The 15,866-nt window shown below is 41.5% G+C and overlaps 1 protein-coding gene across 8 annotated transcripts in view; it reads right to left on the reverse strand.

Annotated features, from left to right (window-relative positions):
• Window positions 1-2,711: 2,711 nt before the first annotated feature.
• The window catches only part of AP4S1 (adaptor related protein complex 4 subunit sigma 1), a 59,695-nt gene continuing 46,540 nt past the window's right edge, over window positions 2,712-15,866 (reverse strand). For 5 of the 8 annotated variants that reach the window (XM_067738486.1, XM_067738478.1, XM_067738461.1 and 2 more), the window contains 2 exons: window positions 12,860-12,871; window positions 2,712-3,247 (listed from right to left, as the gene is read on the reverse strand). In XM_067738486.1, coding sequence (XP_067594587.1) covers window positions 3,119-3,247; window positions 12,860-12,871 — 141 coding nt within the window. In that variant the 3' untranslated portion in view covers window positions 2,712-3,118. Of the gene's footprint in view, window positions 3,248-4,304; window positions 4,391-4,737; window positions 7,397-12,789; window positions 12,872-15,866 lie in introns of those variants that run through there. The other 3 variants (XM_067738522.1, XM_067738515.1, XM_067738504.1) reach the window with 3 other exon arrangements.

A 15,866-nucleotide genomic window follows, 5' to 3' on the forward strand; every position in this document is an offset into this window, starting at 1 on the left:
CTGTGTCATGTGACTGTTTCACTGCAGCCATCAGGCCTAAGAGCTTAACTGTATACTTTTCATTTTGAATCATTGAGATATATAGTTTTTTGAAACTACTACATGAAGAAATGTATTTTTCTGTGTAAATACACTTACTGAAACTGGAAAGCTAGGAGAAATATATGTTCACATGCTTGTGATCCAACTCTTGTGTTCTGTCTTTAAAGTATTCTTCAGGTAGAAATAGCCAAGTTATTTGTGTTAATTTTTTAAACACCAAATGTGCTACTTACCATTGTATCTTCAGCGACGTGTAAGTCTAAGATCCAAGAATGATTTTTGAATGTCGTGTTAGTGTGAAAAGAAACCACTGGGATAATGCTATTTCCTGGTTTTGAAAAGGGGCTATATTTCCATTTTCCTGTGACTTATCATATCTATGCATCTAGGTAAAAGAAATGTCACTAGGTCTGATTTAGCCAAATGGCTTTTATAGGCGTGAAAAGCATTTTTTGGAATTGCCCACAATTTACCTGTTTAAAAGGTACGTTCCCTTTCTACATTAGAAGAGATTTCTCCCATTGCAGTCAATCATTTGAGTAGTGTTTCTGTTCTCTGCATGAGAATGTTGTGACTATGTAATCAGAGGCAGCATTTACTTTACCTTATTGTTAGCTTCACAGTTCTCTGCGAGAATAAAAGTTAAAATAAAACATAATAGCAATATTTAAACATATGACCTATGCTTTAATCCAGAAAACAGTGGTGGTGATTGTCTCAATACATGGATGCATGACTAGAACTTTACACTAGCAGTAGAATTAATATCCAGTTTATGTGTATTATTTAAGTCTCTAAAATGTCTGTCAGTAGCCAGCTTTTACCAAGACTATTCTAGCACAGGGGTCAGCAAACTGTGGCCTGCCGTTTGCATTTGTATGGCCCATGAACTAAACATGGTTTTTAAAATTTTTAAGTGGTTGAAAAAAATAAAAAAGAATAATAATATCTTATGTGAAAATTTTATGAAATTCAGATTTGTATCCATAAAGAAATAAAGCTTTATTAGAACACAGCCATGCTGACTTATTTATGTATAATCTATGGCTCGTTTTTGCACTACAGTGGCAGAACTGAGTAGTTACAGCAAAGACCATATGGGCCACGAAGCCTAGAATATTTACTGTCTGGTCCTTTGCAGAAAAGGTTTGCTGAATCCTGGTCTAGCACATTGCTACAGCAGGTAAAGTTGATGAGTCTTATACAGTGAGTAACTCTGAAATGTCAGGAATCTTCCTGTAGAACTAAAAGTCCAAGAACAAGGTAAAGCTGACCAGTCTGAGACATAAATTTCATGAGTCTGAAAACCACTTAACGCTGGTAGTCACAGTTCAGCAATAAACCAGAAGTGAGATGATGACACAGCCTGTCACACAACAGAGAGTCACATTAGAGTTCACTTCGTGTATAAGTCAAGTACTGTGAGACATCTACTTGGGTCTTCACATACACTAGCCTCTGGAGTATTTTTTCCAGTGGTATCTACCTAGTATTTTTTTTAATCGTTATTCTCTCAAGGTACTAAAATCTGTGCCAAGATGTTATTTGAATGCTATTTTGGTGTGACCCCAAAATTAATTTTATTCACTCCCTAGTTACTTCTGGTGTACCAGTTTCAGCAGTTACCCGAATGTGCTACTGATTAAGTGCCTACCAACTAGGCCAGTGTTTCCCAACTAATTATGTCTCAGAAAGACCTCCAAAGCACTTTGATCTAGACTGGGCTTTCCCCAGACCTTGGCTACTTAATGCATACCATTCACTGTTCTGGCAGGTCAGAAGCCTTTCCTCTGCTTTCCTGAATGAGTCCAAAACAACTAAGGTTTGCTTTTGGAGTCCATTATTCATTGGTTGCCTGGTAGATGCAAACTTTGAAATATGTAAGTGAAGTTTTAGAAACACATAGAGAATTTAAACAAAATCCCTCCTATACACACACACACACACGAGACAGGAAGAGAAATCAAACAGTACTGAATGAATTACTGCCTAGAATGCCCATTTATGTCCTCTTTTGGAGGACAGAGTGTTGTAGGTGAAAGAACTCTTGGAATTCCATAGGATGGCACAACGTCTTCATGTATCAAGACTATATTTCTGTGTCCTCCAATGTACTTGCCCTCCTACCCTAACATGCACATGAACATGCTTTTACTTAAGACAGCTCTGTATCTCCTACTGTTACGAAGTAAAAGCATATATACAGAAAGGTTTGGGAGGATCAGAGCATTGCTCTTCTATAGTGACTTAGCAGTTTTCTTTGCTTCAACACATTCCAGGAGAAGGGGTTGAAGGAATAAAAGGGAGGGGAAGACGGAGTCATTTCATGGCAACCTGAACAGAGATATATTCTCTTGCATTCTGTTTTTAAACTTCGAACTAAATTTCATTTACAAATAAGTTTACTAATAAGACTAACTCTTTACAATATGGCATATAGGATAGCTATAATGGTTGTCTTAGCGATTCATTATTAGGTGGTAACATTCTCTATAGAGTTAATTACATGATGTCTTTGTAATTGCCAAGTACCCATAAAATGGATATCAGGCTTTTAGAAACTGGCAAAGAATATTTGATTCTGCAATTTTCATTAGGTACACACATTTTGACTTTTTAAAGAAAAAGATAGCATTCAGAAAACAGTATTATTCAAAGTGCTCTGCATGTTCAAGTCAATTTTAAAAGTTTATTGGCCAATAGAGAGGTGCCACATTTTCTTCCCACCCCATGATGCTGTTCCTGAATTTATCCCTTTGCAAAGGGAAGCAGAGACCAAAAGAGTTTCCCTCAGTACTCCACAAAATCTAAACAAGTGAGAAAAAAAATGTTTATGTTCAGAAAATAAAACTTGTCTCTCCGTTTAGAGAAAAGTTTTCTTTGTGCATCATGTTTTAAAATACAGTTTTGTTTTCCGTTTAGGAACTGTGGAAAACACCTATTTTAAATGTCTTTGGAAGGACAGCCCATTTTGCAGTGTTTGGTCTTCCAGAATCTTTTGGGCTAGTGATGTTGAGAGGTATTCCATGGTGTCCTCATTTCCTGTAAGTCGTTGTCTGGCAGAGCCTTTCTGTTTTCAGCTGTCTGACATCTTATCGAGAATTAGTAGAGGGGCAAGAATTCTTGCCCGATTCGTTTCCACAATGCAGCCATTTAACACCATCTCATCCAAAATGATGTGTACTTTATCCAAATTAAACATTATCTAGGGTCATATTAAGGAAATTAGTTATAAAAATGTTAACATTCAGTAAATAATAACTTATGACTTTGCCTGGAATTTTTCCAGTGTAAATTAGTCTAAGCATGAAGGTTTTGTGTTTTTTTTTAACAGAATTCCTGAAATTAAAATTGGTATTTATCTTAGAAATTATTACCTTCATGTACACATATAGACCTAATTTCACCTTGGCTAGGCTAACTAACTGGACAATAGACATAGAAATGGAACAGCTATACCTTTTAGCCAGAGGGAGACGGAATCTCTACTAAGAGCTGGAGAACAAAGCAAGTAAATTTTGGTTAAGAGTGTTACCTGACCTCAAGAACAATGTCTTCCCAGACAATAATAACAACAGTAATAGCCATGACTTACTGAATACTCATTGTGTTCCAGGCATTGTGTTGAGTGTTTTACATGTATTATTTCAGTCTTCTCTACGACTCGGTGATGTACATGCTAACATTATCCTCATTTTACACAGGAACAAACAGGCTCAAAGCCATTGCCTACGGTCACATGGCTAGTAGTTGTCAGAGCTGGAATTTAAACCGAAAGTTTGGGCTTAACTGCTCTGCTTCCAGACTTCCCAGGAGAGGCCTGAGGCTGCTGAGTATACATCCTCCCTCCGCCCTCAAACCCTACCCCAAAACAAATGCCTTTACAGTACTGCACCTTGAGCATCTTTTGTGTCAGACAGGCTAAAAGAAAAAAATAACCACGAGGAGAAATGAATGAAGAAAAGGCAATGCTGACTTAATTCCCAAGGAGAGAAAAATCCCGATTTTCGGGAGAGTACCTCTAATAAATGGAGCATTCTAAAAATACTCATTTGAGAATTATGGAGCCACTTTAGATTACTGACGTTCTTATTGGAAAGTTAGTACAGGGCATGGGAGAAGAAGAAAACATTGCTAGACTATGATGTCTAGCTATTTAGAGCCAAGTCCTTCCTCCAGTAGTCCCTTCATTTGAGTACCTAACTTTTCTTTTGTGAAATTGAACTGGAAGAGAGAACTGACCTGTTCTGGAAGACAGAAACTCTTGAGAGTGAAGATGATAATGGCTGAACGTTTCTAAATTCTATGCTTTACTAAAGTTTCCATCACTAAAAAGCACAATCCTGGTCTGTTTAGAAAAAAACAGAACAAAACAAAAAACAGCTGACAGATTGTTTCAAATAGACAAACTGCATTCAACAAGCGAGTGATTAAATGCACTATGGGAGTTCATAATTAGTGAATCTTTGTAAAATGAGCCATTACCACCTGATTTTTCTTCCCAATAATTCCAGACGTTCAAGTCTATTGTATTTGTTTAGTAAAGTACATCTACAGAGAATGAGACAATCCTGTGAATGACTTTTAAGTTTCTCTTAGGCTCTGTGTTAATACCTCATTAAGCTCTGTGCATATAGTTCTCCAGCAGAATAAACTTTTTCAGAAGCCCATGGGGACTGTCCTAAAGTGACCCAGAAAAAAAAAAAGCTTTACTCTGTTATACCTATTAATAATATCTTCCAATTAGATGGATGATTGCTTTGTCCATGGCCAAATTGGGACTGGAATATTAGGCGCTTGACTTAATCCTCTTCACCAGACCCAGAAGCCAGAACATGGTAGGAATGACAGCCAGGTATAAAGGAAGGCAGAGCTGGGAAGCACAGGTGACTGCATTAAAAAAATGCCCTGTAGAATCCCCCTGTTGTATTCACTAAGGGCAATGAAAGCCTAGTGCCTTTTTTTTTTGGTGTCAAGGTTTTTTGTTTTAAGTATAGTTGATTTACAGTGTTGTGGGAATTAGTGCTGTACAGCAAAGTGATTCAGTTATACACATATATATACATTGTTTTAAAATATTCTTTTCCATTATGGTTTATCATAGGATATTGAATATAGTTCTCTGTGCTATACAATAGGACCTTGTTGTTTAAAGCCTAGTGCCTTTGAAAATGTCAACCCATCCAGGGTGATTCTGAGGTAGAAGGAGATCTCATTTTAATCTATTCTATTTGAATTGATGCAGGGATCAAGCTGCTCTGAAGACTGCTCCATCTTTGGCAAGAATATGGTCAGCAATTCAGATGTCCCCTTGAACAACTAGCTCAATGTTTTGCAATTCAGATTAGAATTTACTGCTGAATCATAACAACCACTGACATCCTCACAATGCAAGGACAAGGTCCTTCAGCAAGTCTGAATTTCCCAACATCCTGGAAACATGAATTGCTCAGTGAGGGCATTTGGTACTGTGGGCATGTGACTGCCTGTCTATCTTGAGTATCTGGCTGAAACCTCTAATAATCATGCAACTTTCTGGCACTATAAAGGGAAACCACAGACCAAATCCAATGTGAGGCAAAAGCCTGAAAACTGATTTCCCCTTGGAATCATGTGGCTCCTTGAAAATAAGAATCCAGCTGTTGTTCACATCTTGATTTGGTTAATGAGTTACTTGTGCACACTGGAAAAGCCAAGAGTAATGGCATTTGGGCTACAAGCCAGGTGAGCAGGGACCAAAAAATGCCCTATATGCCAAGTCCCGTGGCAATAAGCAGAGGCAAACACACTTTAGCCCTGACATTTGGAATAGGAGGAAGCAAGAAAGGCACACGCTGTTGGTCTATTAAGGTGATGAGCTGAGAATGACTAGTTTAAGAGGGTCCAACCTTAGGTTTTACTGAATTCAACTGACTTAAAGATCCTTGAGGAAACTTGTTTACCTTCATGGGCACCCTAAGGTTGGAGCTGATATGAACTAGAAAGAGCCTCTTAAAGAACAGATTCATAAAGCCCCACTTTCTCCCAACCCGGAAACCCAGAGCCTTTCTGAATTTCTATGTAATGTGGATTGGAGCTGAATAGCGTAGGACCTCAGTAATATTAGTGCCACTTGAAATCAATTTTTTAATTAGAGTGATTGAAATGTTTCTGGTTCATACATTGGAATTTTGATCTCTGGATCATAAAGCACTTTTTCATCATGGTATTTTAACACCACTGTGGTGGTCTAGTTCTCCTTTAATAAGAGATAATTGAGCAGCATACATTCTAATGGGACCTCAAAAGCAATTCCAAGGAAGAGCCCAGCCTAGAAACTAAACTTTCTAATTCTAGATTTTGGCCTCAGATCCCTTGTCTTCTTACTGATTTCTTTTATTTTTTTTTTTTTTTAAGATTCTAGCTCGGACTTCCCTGGTGGTGCAGTAGTTAAGAATCCACCTGCCAATGCAGGGGACACAGGACAGGTTCGATCCTTGGCCGGGAAAGATCCCACACGCCATGGAGCATCTAAGCCTGTGCGCCACAACTACTGAGCCTGTACTCTAGAGCCTGAGAGCCACAACTACTGAAGCCTACGTGCCTAGAACCCGTGCTCCACAACGAAGAGTAGCCCCCGCTCGCCCCAACTAGAGAAAGCTCGCACACAGCAACGAAGACCCAACGTAGTGAGAGAGAGAGAGAGAGAGAGAGAAAGAAAGAAAGAGAAAGAAAAAAAAAAGTTCTTTAAGTACGGTGGGGAAAAAGCGTGTTCTCTTTTTTTTTTATACTTTAACTCAATTGCCCATGGAGTTAGATAAGTTGCAAAGGGCCAATGTGTTCACATTTCCCACTGAAAATCACATGCTACTGTATGGAAGATTATCATGAAGATTCTGCATAGTTCTGGATATACTCTCCTTGTAATAGTCTTGTGTTCACTTTTAGGCTTAGTATGGCCTTTAGTTAATTAGGTCACTGAAAAGGAGTGGGGTTTTTTTTGTTGTTTTTTTTGTTTTTATTAATAGTAATCTTTTAGTTATTCATTTATTTTTATATTTATTTTTGGCCGTGTTGGGTCTTCGTTTCTGTGCGAGGGCTTTCACCAGTTGCGGCGAGCGGGGGCCACTCTTCATCGCGGTGCACGGGCCTCTTCACTATGGCGGCCTCTCTTGTTGCGGAGCACAGGCTCAGTAGTTGTGGCTCACGGGCCTAGTTGCTCCGTGGCATGTGGGATCTTCCCAGACCAGGGCTCGAACCCGTGTTCCCTGTATTGGCAGGCAGATTCTCAACCACTGCGCCACCAGGGAAGCCCCAAGGAGTGTTTTTTTATTGTTGTTGTTAAGTAGGTTTTCCTGAAAGATCCATTCATATTCTGAAAGCAACAAAGACATCCCAGTGTAATTTTTTTTAAGTTTATATAGGCTTATGTAAAATTACACAAATATCAGTCAGCACTGGGGTCAATGAGCCTGTCATTCTCTTGTTTTTTCTTCCCCAGATTCTCTGTTGCTTCTCATAGCTTGCTGCCACTATTCCTGAGTAAAACAGAACCCAGAAGCATAGAACAGAAGGAGTGGGGGTAAGGCAGAGGGACCCGGAGGGAGGGATAGGAGGAATAGTAGGGGATGAATATGGCACCTAAAGGACTCAGAAACACACTTAAAGGATATAGAGAGATGGCTAAGGCTAGGGAGGGCCAAAATGGCCTGGAAGGCAGAACTGTTTAATCTGGAACTTTCACATCCCTTTCCCAGGTGAACGGCTGACTCCCTTGGAGACTGTTCATAATTCTGAGACTCATCACTCATGACTTGACTAGAACTCTCATGCTGGAGAGGGCTGTGGCCCCCTTACCCCTCCTTGCCTGCCCTTCCCAAAGATTGGACCAGCTGCACACATTCCCTTGGGCCCAGGGGCCTGCTCTCTTCTCTTGCAGCCCTGCTTCAATGGACATATTTTCAAAAGGAAAAGATGTTTAGAAATCTCTGACGTGAACGTCACTTTTGGAAAGCATGCTCTTATCAAGACATTCAGGTATTCGCTTCAAAATTTTTCATTATTTATGACTCCTCCAACCGAAGACCAGGGTTTCTCAAAAACTTCTTCCCTAATTCAGGAAACACCAAGACAGCATGGTGCCAGGCACTTTATAAATGTTTTCTTAGAGACTAATTTGCTACAATCTACTCCAGATGATTATGAATTTTCAAAAAGTGTGTCAAATTTAATCTTAAATCACATTTGTAGCCCTAGAATCAAAGGCTCTGGAAACCCGGAGACCAGTACCAGCTCTGTGCCAAAGTAGCTCTGTAGTTTGGAACAGTCAATCCATAGAGCTACTCTGGGACAGAACTGCTATCCGTCTCTGAGCCTCAGCCTCTTTGTCTAAACAGTGAGGTTTTAACTTGATGATTGTGTAGTTTTCTTCCAACTCCAAAGCAGTCAAACCCTATGACTCCAAAAGGAACCTTCAGGGAGAGGAAAGCTAGTTTACTCCTTTCTGATATGATCACGCTATTCCTGATGTGGTCACATGCTCCACCATACCTCAAAAGAAATCCTTTTGTAATAACAATTAATTATTTTAACTTTCTGAGAGACCATCGAGAAAATTCCAGTTCCTCTAGAAGCTGCCACTTCAGTGTTGGATGGTTTCCCTAGAGAATATCTTTGGTCCTCTTGTCAGTATTTCCATAGCCCCTAGTTGAACAAGTTACTTTTGTGATTTCTCACTAAGTCAGGCTGAAATTATCTCCTATTTGGAGAAGCCCTGTTCTAGTTTCTGGACCTCTAAAGGTGTTTGGGATTTTAGGAAAGTAATGAAGGAACGACAGATAGACGTCCCCCTACTGGGCCTGGGGCCTGATCAGGGCCTGACTGCAAATCTTAGCGGTGCTCTTACTGTTGGCTGGGTGCTTTTAGTCTTCCAGGGCACACCCTGGTAGATAACTAGCTGAGTCATAGAAAGTGCAAGAGGATGGAGGCCCTTCCTACTCGCCCACCCTCAACTTCAGTAAAGAGACCATGTTTCACATCACGCATATGAGCTTTTAGGCTCTAGAATTAATTGCTCAAGCTTTTGGACTTTAAGGACTTACAAAGTAAAAACATGAGTGTTCTAAAGATTTTTTTTTTAAGATATTTTTGAATGAAGAAAACATTCTGGATTCTAGAGCTATCCTATATTTGTCAGGGAGGGGGCACAAGAATATAAATAGGAACCCCAGCTTGTTCCTGGCTTTTCCTCCCAGGCATGCATGTGGAATACCCCCTTACCATCCCAGCCTCTCTATTATTCCTGCCTCCAGTCCTGGGGTGGTAAAGAGACCTGCATAGGCCCTGGCAGCAGGCACTGGGATGACCAGGTACCCGCTAAATTCTGGGGACCCAGGTGCTGGAGGGTGGTCAAGGAGTGGATGGGAGGCCCTGCCGGCTCTGGGTAAGCATCCTTACCCCATGGAGAGGGGTGCTGCTGAAGGAGAGCTAGAGTAGGGTCCTCTAAAGCACAGGGCCCAGGAAGGGGACCCTGGTTGTCTGGGTCTGAAGACAGTACTGCTGCATTCCATTCTAGCCAAAATTAACCAAGTCTTTAAGCCTCTTTAAGGCCACCAAATACCAAGACGGGTGTCAAGGGTTTTGGCGCCTTCACACACATTAGGTGTGCGCTGAACTGGGGAGGAACTGGACTTCTACACAGCGCTGTTCATGGGTGCCATCCTCTGACTATTTAGCAGAAGGGGATCCGATTGCTCCTTTGAATTATGAACTGTCTGGAGAATTCGGCAAACCTGGGGCTCTGGAGCTGAGCACATATTGAGAAGCTCACCAGTTGGTTCCTAAAAACTATCTTAATTCGTGGAATTTGAAGTCTTAAATAAGTCTACCAAAGTATGAGGAAGGGCAAACTTTCCCGACAGAAGTCCTCAGGCAACATTTCAGCCCCGCGGGTGGAGTGGAATGTAAAGAGGGTACCAGGGCTGCCTCAGCGCACGTGAACGGTTTAGGTCCTGATGTGCTTAGTCCCCGGGGTACAGGCCGCCCCACTTGAGACTACTCTGCAACAGAGAGTTTCCACTTAGTAGAAGGGTTTTCAACAAACCAGAATTTCTGTCCTGATTTCCTGAGCTTATGTCATTTCTTTTTAATAACCCATCTGCCTTGCTCTGTGACGTTAGTCTTCTTAGAAGTAGAACAAGCCCATACTAGGGAAAAATGTAAACAATGCATTTAATTTCCCAGTGTCTAACCCTACAGGCTCTGGAAAACTGCTCCCTTCTTAAAAGGCTGCAGGGCGGTAAAGTCTCTGGAGAAAGACTGCGAGTAAAGGGCTTCTTGGGAGTTCCATAAGGTTTGGACTCCCACCTTCCTGTTGCTGCAACAAGACTGAGCCTTAAATTGTGTCTGTTCCAAGCAGACGGACGTGGAAGGCTTCCTTAATCTGAGCAAACACAAAGGTTATGTGCTCTTGAGTGTTGGGAGAATCGGTTCTAAGTTGCAATTATATCAGCTGCTGGTCCAACCTTTCAAGGCCTAAGGAAGCTTCCCTGGCACAATGTTAGCTGCTCTGGTAGGTTCCTGGTTACATGCTACCAGGGTGGTGATGTGGTCTGTCTGTGAGGCCACACCTCTAAAAGGCTCCCTTGTCTTACTGTTAAGAAACTGATGTGTAAAGTTTTCCCTGGACTTCTTCAACGTGACAGTTAAACAGAACTGTGGGGAATTCTCTGGAGGTCCAGTGGTTAGGACTCCGAGCTTCCATTGCCGGGGCCTGGGTTCAATCCCTGGTCGGGGAACTAAGATCCTGCAAGCTGCGCAGCCCGGCCAAAAAAAAAAAAAAAAAAAAAAAAAAACTATGTATGAGACAGAATAGAGTCGTGGGTTTGTAATTTGACCTTTTTCAGATGGCTGAGGGTAGAAACTCTTTCAGAATCTCAATATTAAGAGAGGTGCCCCATGCCCTGCCTGCCCTGCCCCCTGCTGCACTTTTAGACCATGGGAGGGCCATGTGAATTTACAGCTTGAGCACAGACATACACTTCCAGGTCTGGAGAGATTTAGTTCCCTTCTCTAAATTATGCAAAATTCCTAATCTGTCAGGTGGATGTGCCTAAGTATTTCCCAAGAACAGGAATATATAAGTTGGTCAGAGAGGAAGAGAAGGCAAAAATGAAACTAAGTAAAATGCAGGGTAAGGATGAAAATAGTGTGCTTTGGTGTGAAAATTAAATTCAAACAAGAATGCTGGAGTTCATTACATGGACCTATGCCATACACTAGAGGGATACAAAGACAAACCCATCTCTACTTTTAATAAACACCTAGTCAGTATATAAGACACATCAACACACTGAGTCCAACTATAATACACATCCTACTATATCTGATTCACTTTACTTCTCTGAATATCTAGACTTATAAGACTTTCCCAGCCTGTTCTAGGTGTAAGATAGCTCAGTTACCTAGTCATGGCAACATCAAACATTAAGGCTGAGAGGGTGCTAAGGCTCTTCTAGTTTAATTCTGTCATTCTGAGATGAGGGGGTTATGTGTCTTGTCTGATACACACAGACAGTTGGTAGCAGCAATGAAAGCAAAACTTGGGTTATCTATATTCCCAGTAAAGTAACTATTAGCTTTTGCTGTCTTCCTGATGACTTCTTAAACCAAAAGTCATTTTTCTTATTACCCTGTACAAGGAGGAAGAGATTTATTTTGAATTGCTTTAAAGGACTTAGTTAAAATGCAATGTGACATGCTGCATAAAAATACACCCTAATATATATACAGCCTGGTCTTGGGTCTCCTAGGTCAAAAGGACCACAGATTTAGGTCACTCACCACTAGAGGGCACTCAGATTTCCCCAACTGATTTAAAGAGGCTTCAAATGCAGCCTGCAAATCAAGTTTATCAACATGACATTTTCTATCAATAGTAAAAGGTAAATGGCCATTTCCCCAGAATATACTGGCATACTGTTTCTGGGCATAGGCATCTAATGTGTATGTGTGTGTGTATGTGTGTGTGTATGTGTATGTGTGTGTGTGTGTGTGTATGTGTGCGTGTGTGTATACACACACATAAACATGTTATAATTAATATATTTGTTATAATTAATGTTACTATTTCATATTCAAGCCTGATGTTTTCTCAAAGGACACCTATTTATTGCGTTCAAGTGGTAAGCAGATTTCCGAAGTAAAGATTAACTTAAAAGACAACTTGCCTCCAGAGCACTGACACGAACCCCAGTGGGCTCCTGCCCAAATCCGCAGGCCTGCAACATTCTAAGTAAATCATGCTTGTTCTTGGGGCCCTTGGATACTCTGATTTAAAAAGGAGAAGAGAAGAAAAGGAGAGCTTCCTCTGCTATAAAAGGAGATGAATACAAGCCAGGCAATTTCTTTAACCTTCCAGTTTATCATCCCTGAAGGCCTTCTTCTGATCATGTGGGGAATTTCTGGAGATTTATACCTAGAGCTGTGGAAATCCATTCTCTCCAGGAGGCCCAAGCACTTTCTGGCTGTGTTATTTAAATTCTGCAAAAGTCTATTCCATATGCAAAAGTTAAATTAATATATAAGAGTGATTATTAACTACCACCATAGCATTGCCCCGTCTGAAAAGTACAAGAATCGTCTTTGTGAAAAAGGGTGGAGGGTTTCTGCAAAGCACCTGTACCTCCGGCTGTCTTGTCAGAGCTGCTGATGATTAGCCTTCTGAATTCTGGATTCGGCTGAATTGGTTTCCTGCCCCATGGCACTTACCTGATCAAGACTAGCCTGTTCTTTGCCAAGCACTATGGAAAACTTGGTTCACAGCACTGAAAAAGGATACATCTAATTCACTCTGGAAAAGAGAAAAGAGTCCAAGGATGAGAAGGAGACACTGGGACACAATGCACTTAGCAGAGACAGCGGCTGCTCTGGTTGCCAGCCTGAAAGCAGGTGGGAGAGGCTGCTCTGTAGGGAGAAGCCTGAGTGCGGGAAGGCCCTGAGTTTGGGACAGTGATTTAAAAAAACAAAATAGGCTGCAGTTTAGAGGACTTTTATAGGCTAAAACATTTCACCTTTAGAGTGTAGAGGGAATAAACTAATTCAACCTTTACAGATCATAGGTAATTTGATAGGTATGTACAAAATCGTAATAATGTGCACACAGTTTGAATCCATCAGTTTTACTTCGAGAAGTCTCTCCTAAGGGAACAGTTAAATAACGGCACAATGATGTGTGACAGCATATTCAGGGTAATGTTATTTATAGTAGCAAATTGCTGAAAACAAGCTAAGTGTCTAGGGGGGACTACTTAAATAAATTATAGCAAATCCACAAATGATGACATAGGTACATAAGTCCTGACATACTGTTAAATAAAAAAGCTAGTCTGGGGCTTCCCTGGTGGCGCAGGGGATAAGAATCTGCCTGCCAATGCAGGGGACACGGGTTCGAGCCCTGGTCCGGGAAGATCCCACATGCCGCGGAGCAACTAAGCCCGTGTGCCACAACTACTGAGGCTGCACTCTAGAGCCCATGAGCCACAGCTACTGAAGCCCACGCACCTAGAGCCCGTGCTCCACAACAGGAGAAGCCACCGCAATGAGAAGCCCATGCACCACAACGAAGAGTAGCCCCTGCTCACCGCAGCTAGAGAAAGCCCGTGCATAGCAACAAAGACCCAACACAGCCAAAAATAAATAAAAATTTAAAAGCTAGTCATAAAATGGTATATACAGCATTATCCCCTGTATATATGTAGATAGATATAGATATAGTTAGATACAGATACATAAAGCCTAAAAGGCAATGTACCTAACAGTATGTATCAATAAACGGCATGCTCACTGATGATCTACCCTTTCTTTTTGCTCATATGTATTTTTAATTTTTTTTAATGAACAAATTTATGTCCTGAAAAAGTCATAGATGGAGAAAAGATGAAAGCGCTAAATTCATCTTTGAAAGGACTTAAGGTTTGTCAAGTGCAGCACTGACAACTCTGATCCCACTTCCTCAACAGCAACAGCCCTCATCTCTTGCAAAACTGCCTCTCTGGAAGCTAACTGGGCTGGCTTTCTGTTTTGAAACGTGATGTTAAGATGCTTCTTTCAGCCCAGACAGCATGAGATTGATCTCCAAATTTAAGATTTGGAACCTCTAAGATTAAAAATAGCCCCAGAAAAACTGTTTAAAACTCACAAACCTAAAAATAAATCTTAGATGACAAGGCATTCTCCATGAGTGGGACAGATTCTATTTTCTTTCCCAGGGTTCTCCTCTCTCTCCTCTTTTTCTTCTTTTTGCTACTGTCATCCTAAACCAGGTCATCCCTTAGTACTCTCCAAGTCCTGTATAATCACCTGGCTTAAATTAAATCCTAATCTTTACTTCTGTGGTTTATGTGGTCACTGACTCTCTCCCTAGAATAACAGCTAAAATTCAGCAACCTGCTATTTATTCTTAGTTACCGAATATAATAATTTTTAAAACCTTAGCAATGATAGTGCCTGTACCCACGCTTTATTCTCCCAGGTTTAAAACATTGCTATTTTGGGAAATTATATTCTTCTTGATAGGTGTTCCCTTAAAGTGACTAACCATGGCCAGCTCTGAATCACAGACCCTGACTTGCAACCAGTCTGTCTAAGAAAGTGGTCATCAGGAGATAAGCCGGAACTACAGCTATGCTGTCCGTATGGTAACCACCTGCCTCACATGGTGATTTAAATCAATTAAAATTAAATAAAATTATAATTTCAATTCCTCATTTACACTAATCACATTTCAAATATTCAAGAGGTACATGTGGCTTAGCACCTACCACATTGGATGGCACAGATAGAGAACATTTCTATCACTGCAGAAAGTTCTATTGGACAGAAAGTGCTGGTCTATAGTGCTCTCCCCAAGCAATCAATAAGAAGGTGGATTTTTTTTTTTTTTTTTTTTTTTGCATTACGCGGGCCTCTCACTGTTGTGGCCTCTCCCATTGCGGAGCACAGGCTCCGGACGTGCAGGCTCAGCGGCCATGGCTCACGGGCCTAGCCGCTCCACGGCATGTGGGATCCTCCCGGACCGGGGCACGAACCCGTGTCCCCTGCATCAGCAGGCGGACTCTCAACCGCCGTGCCACCAGGGAAGCCCAAGAAGATGGATTTTAAAACCAGACCCAATGCCCCCTGTCCCTGCAAGGCCAGTCTCTGGAATGGCCAGACCTTTTGCTCTTTCAGCTTTGGAGGGCACCAATCCCTTCCTAGCTAGAGGCACTACCATGTCGCAGGCCACTAGGCAGCTGCCCAGCTCCAACCGCTGAATTAGGAAATAGCTGACAGCAAGCCTCATGCATTAAGGCAGTGGTTCTCAAACTTAAGCATGCATCAGAATCACTTGGAAGGCTTCTTAAAACACAGTTTGCTGTGCCTCAACCCAGAGTTTCTGATTCAGTAGTCTGGGGTAGGCCAAGAGTTTACACTTCTAACAAGTTCCCAGGTAATAATTATGCTGCTGGTCCAGGAACCACACTCTAAGAACAAACTGCACTAAGGCAATGAAAACAGGCTAGTCAATTGCCCTGTAACGAAGTCTGCCAGGGCTTCCCTGGTGGCGCAGTGGTTGAGAGTCCGCCTGCCGGACTGAAACCCGTGCACCTAGAGCCCGTGCTCCACAACGAAGAGTTGTGGCTCCACAACAAGAGAAGCCACCGCAATGAGAAGTCTGCGCACCACAACGAAGAGTAGCCCCCGCTCGCCACAACTAGAGAAAGCCCGTGCACGGCAACAAAGACCAAATGCAGCCATAAATAAATAAATAAATTTATATAAAAAAAGAAGTACTGATATATGTTACA

This window comes from Pseudorca crassidens, chromosome 1, assembly GCF_039906515.1.
Source record: "Pseudorca crassidens isolate mPseCra1 chromosome 1, mPseCra1.hap1, whole genome shotgun sequence".
NCBI lineage: Eukaryota > Metazoa > Chordata > Mammalia > Artiodactyla > Delphinidae > Pseudorca > Pseudorca crassidens.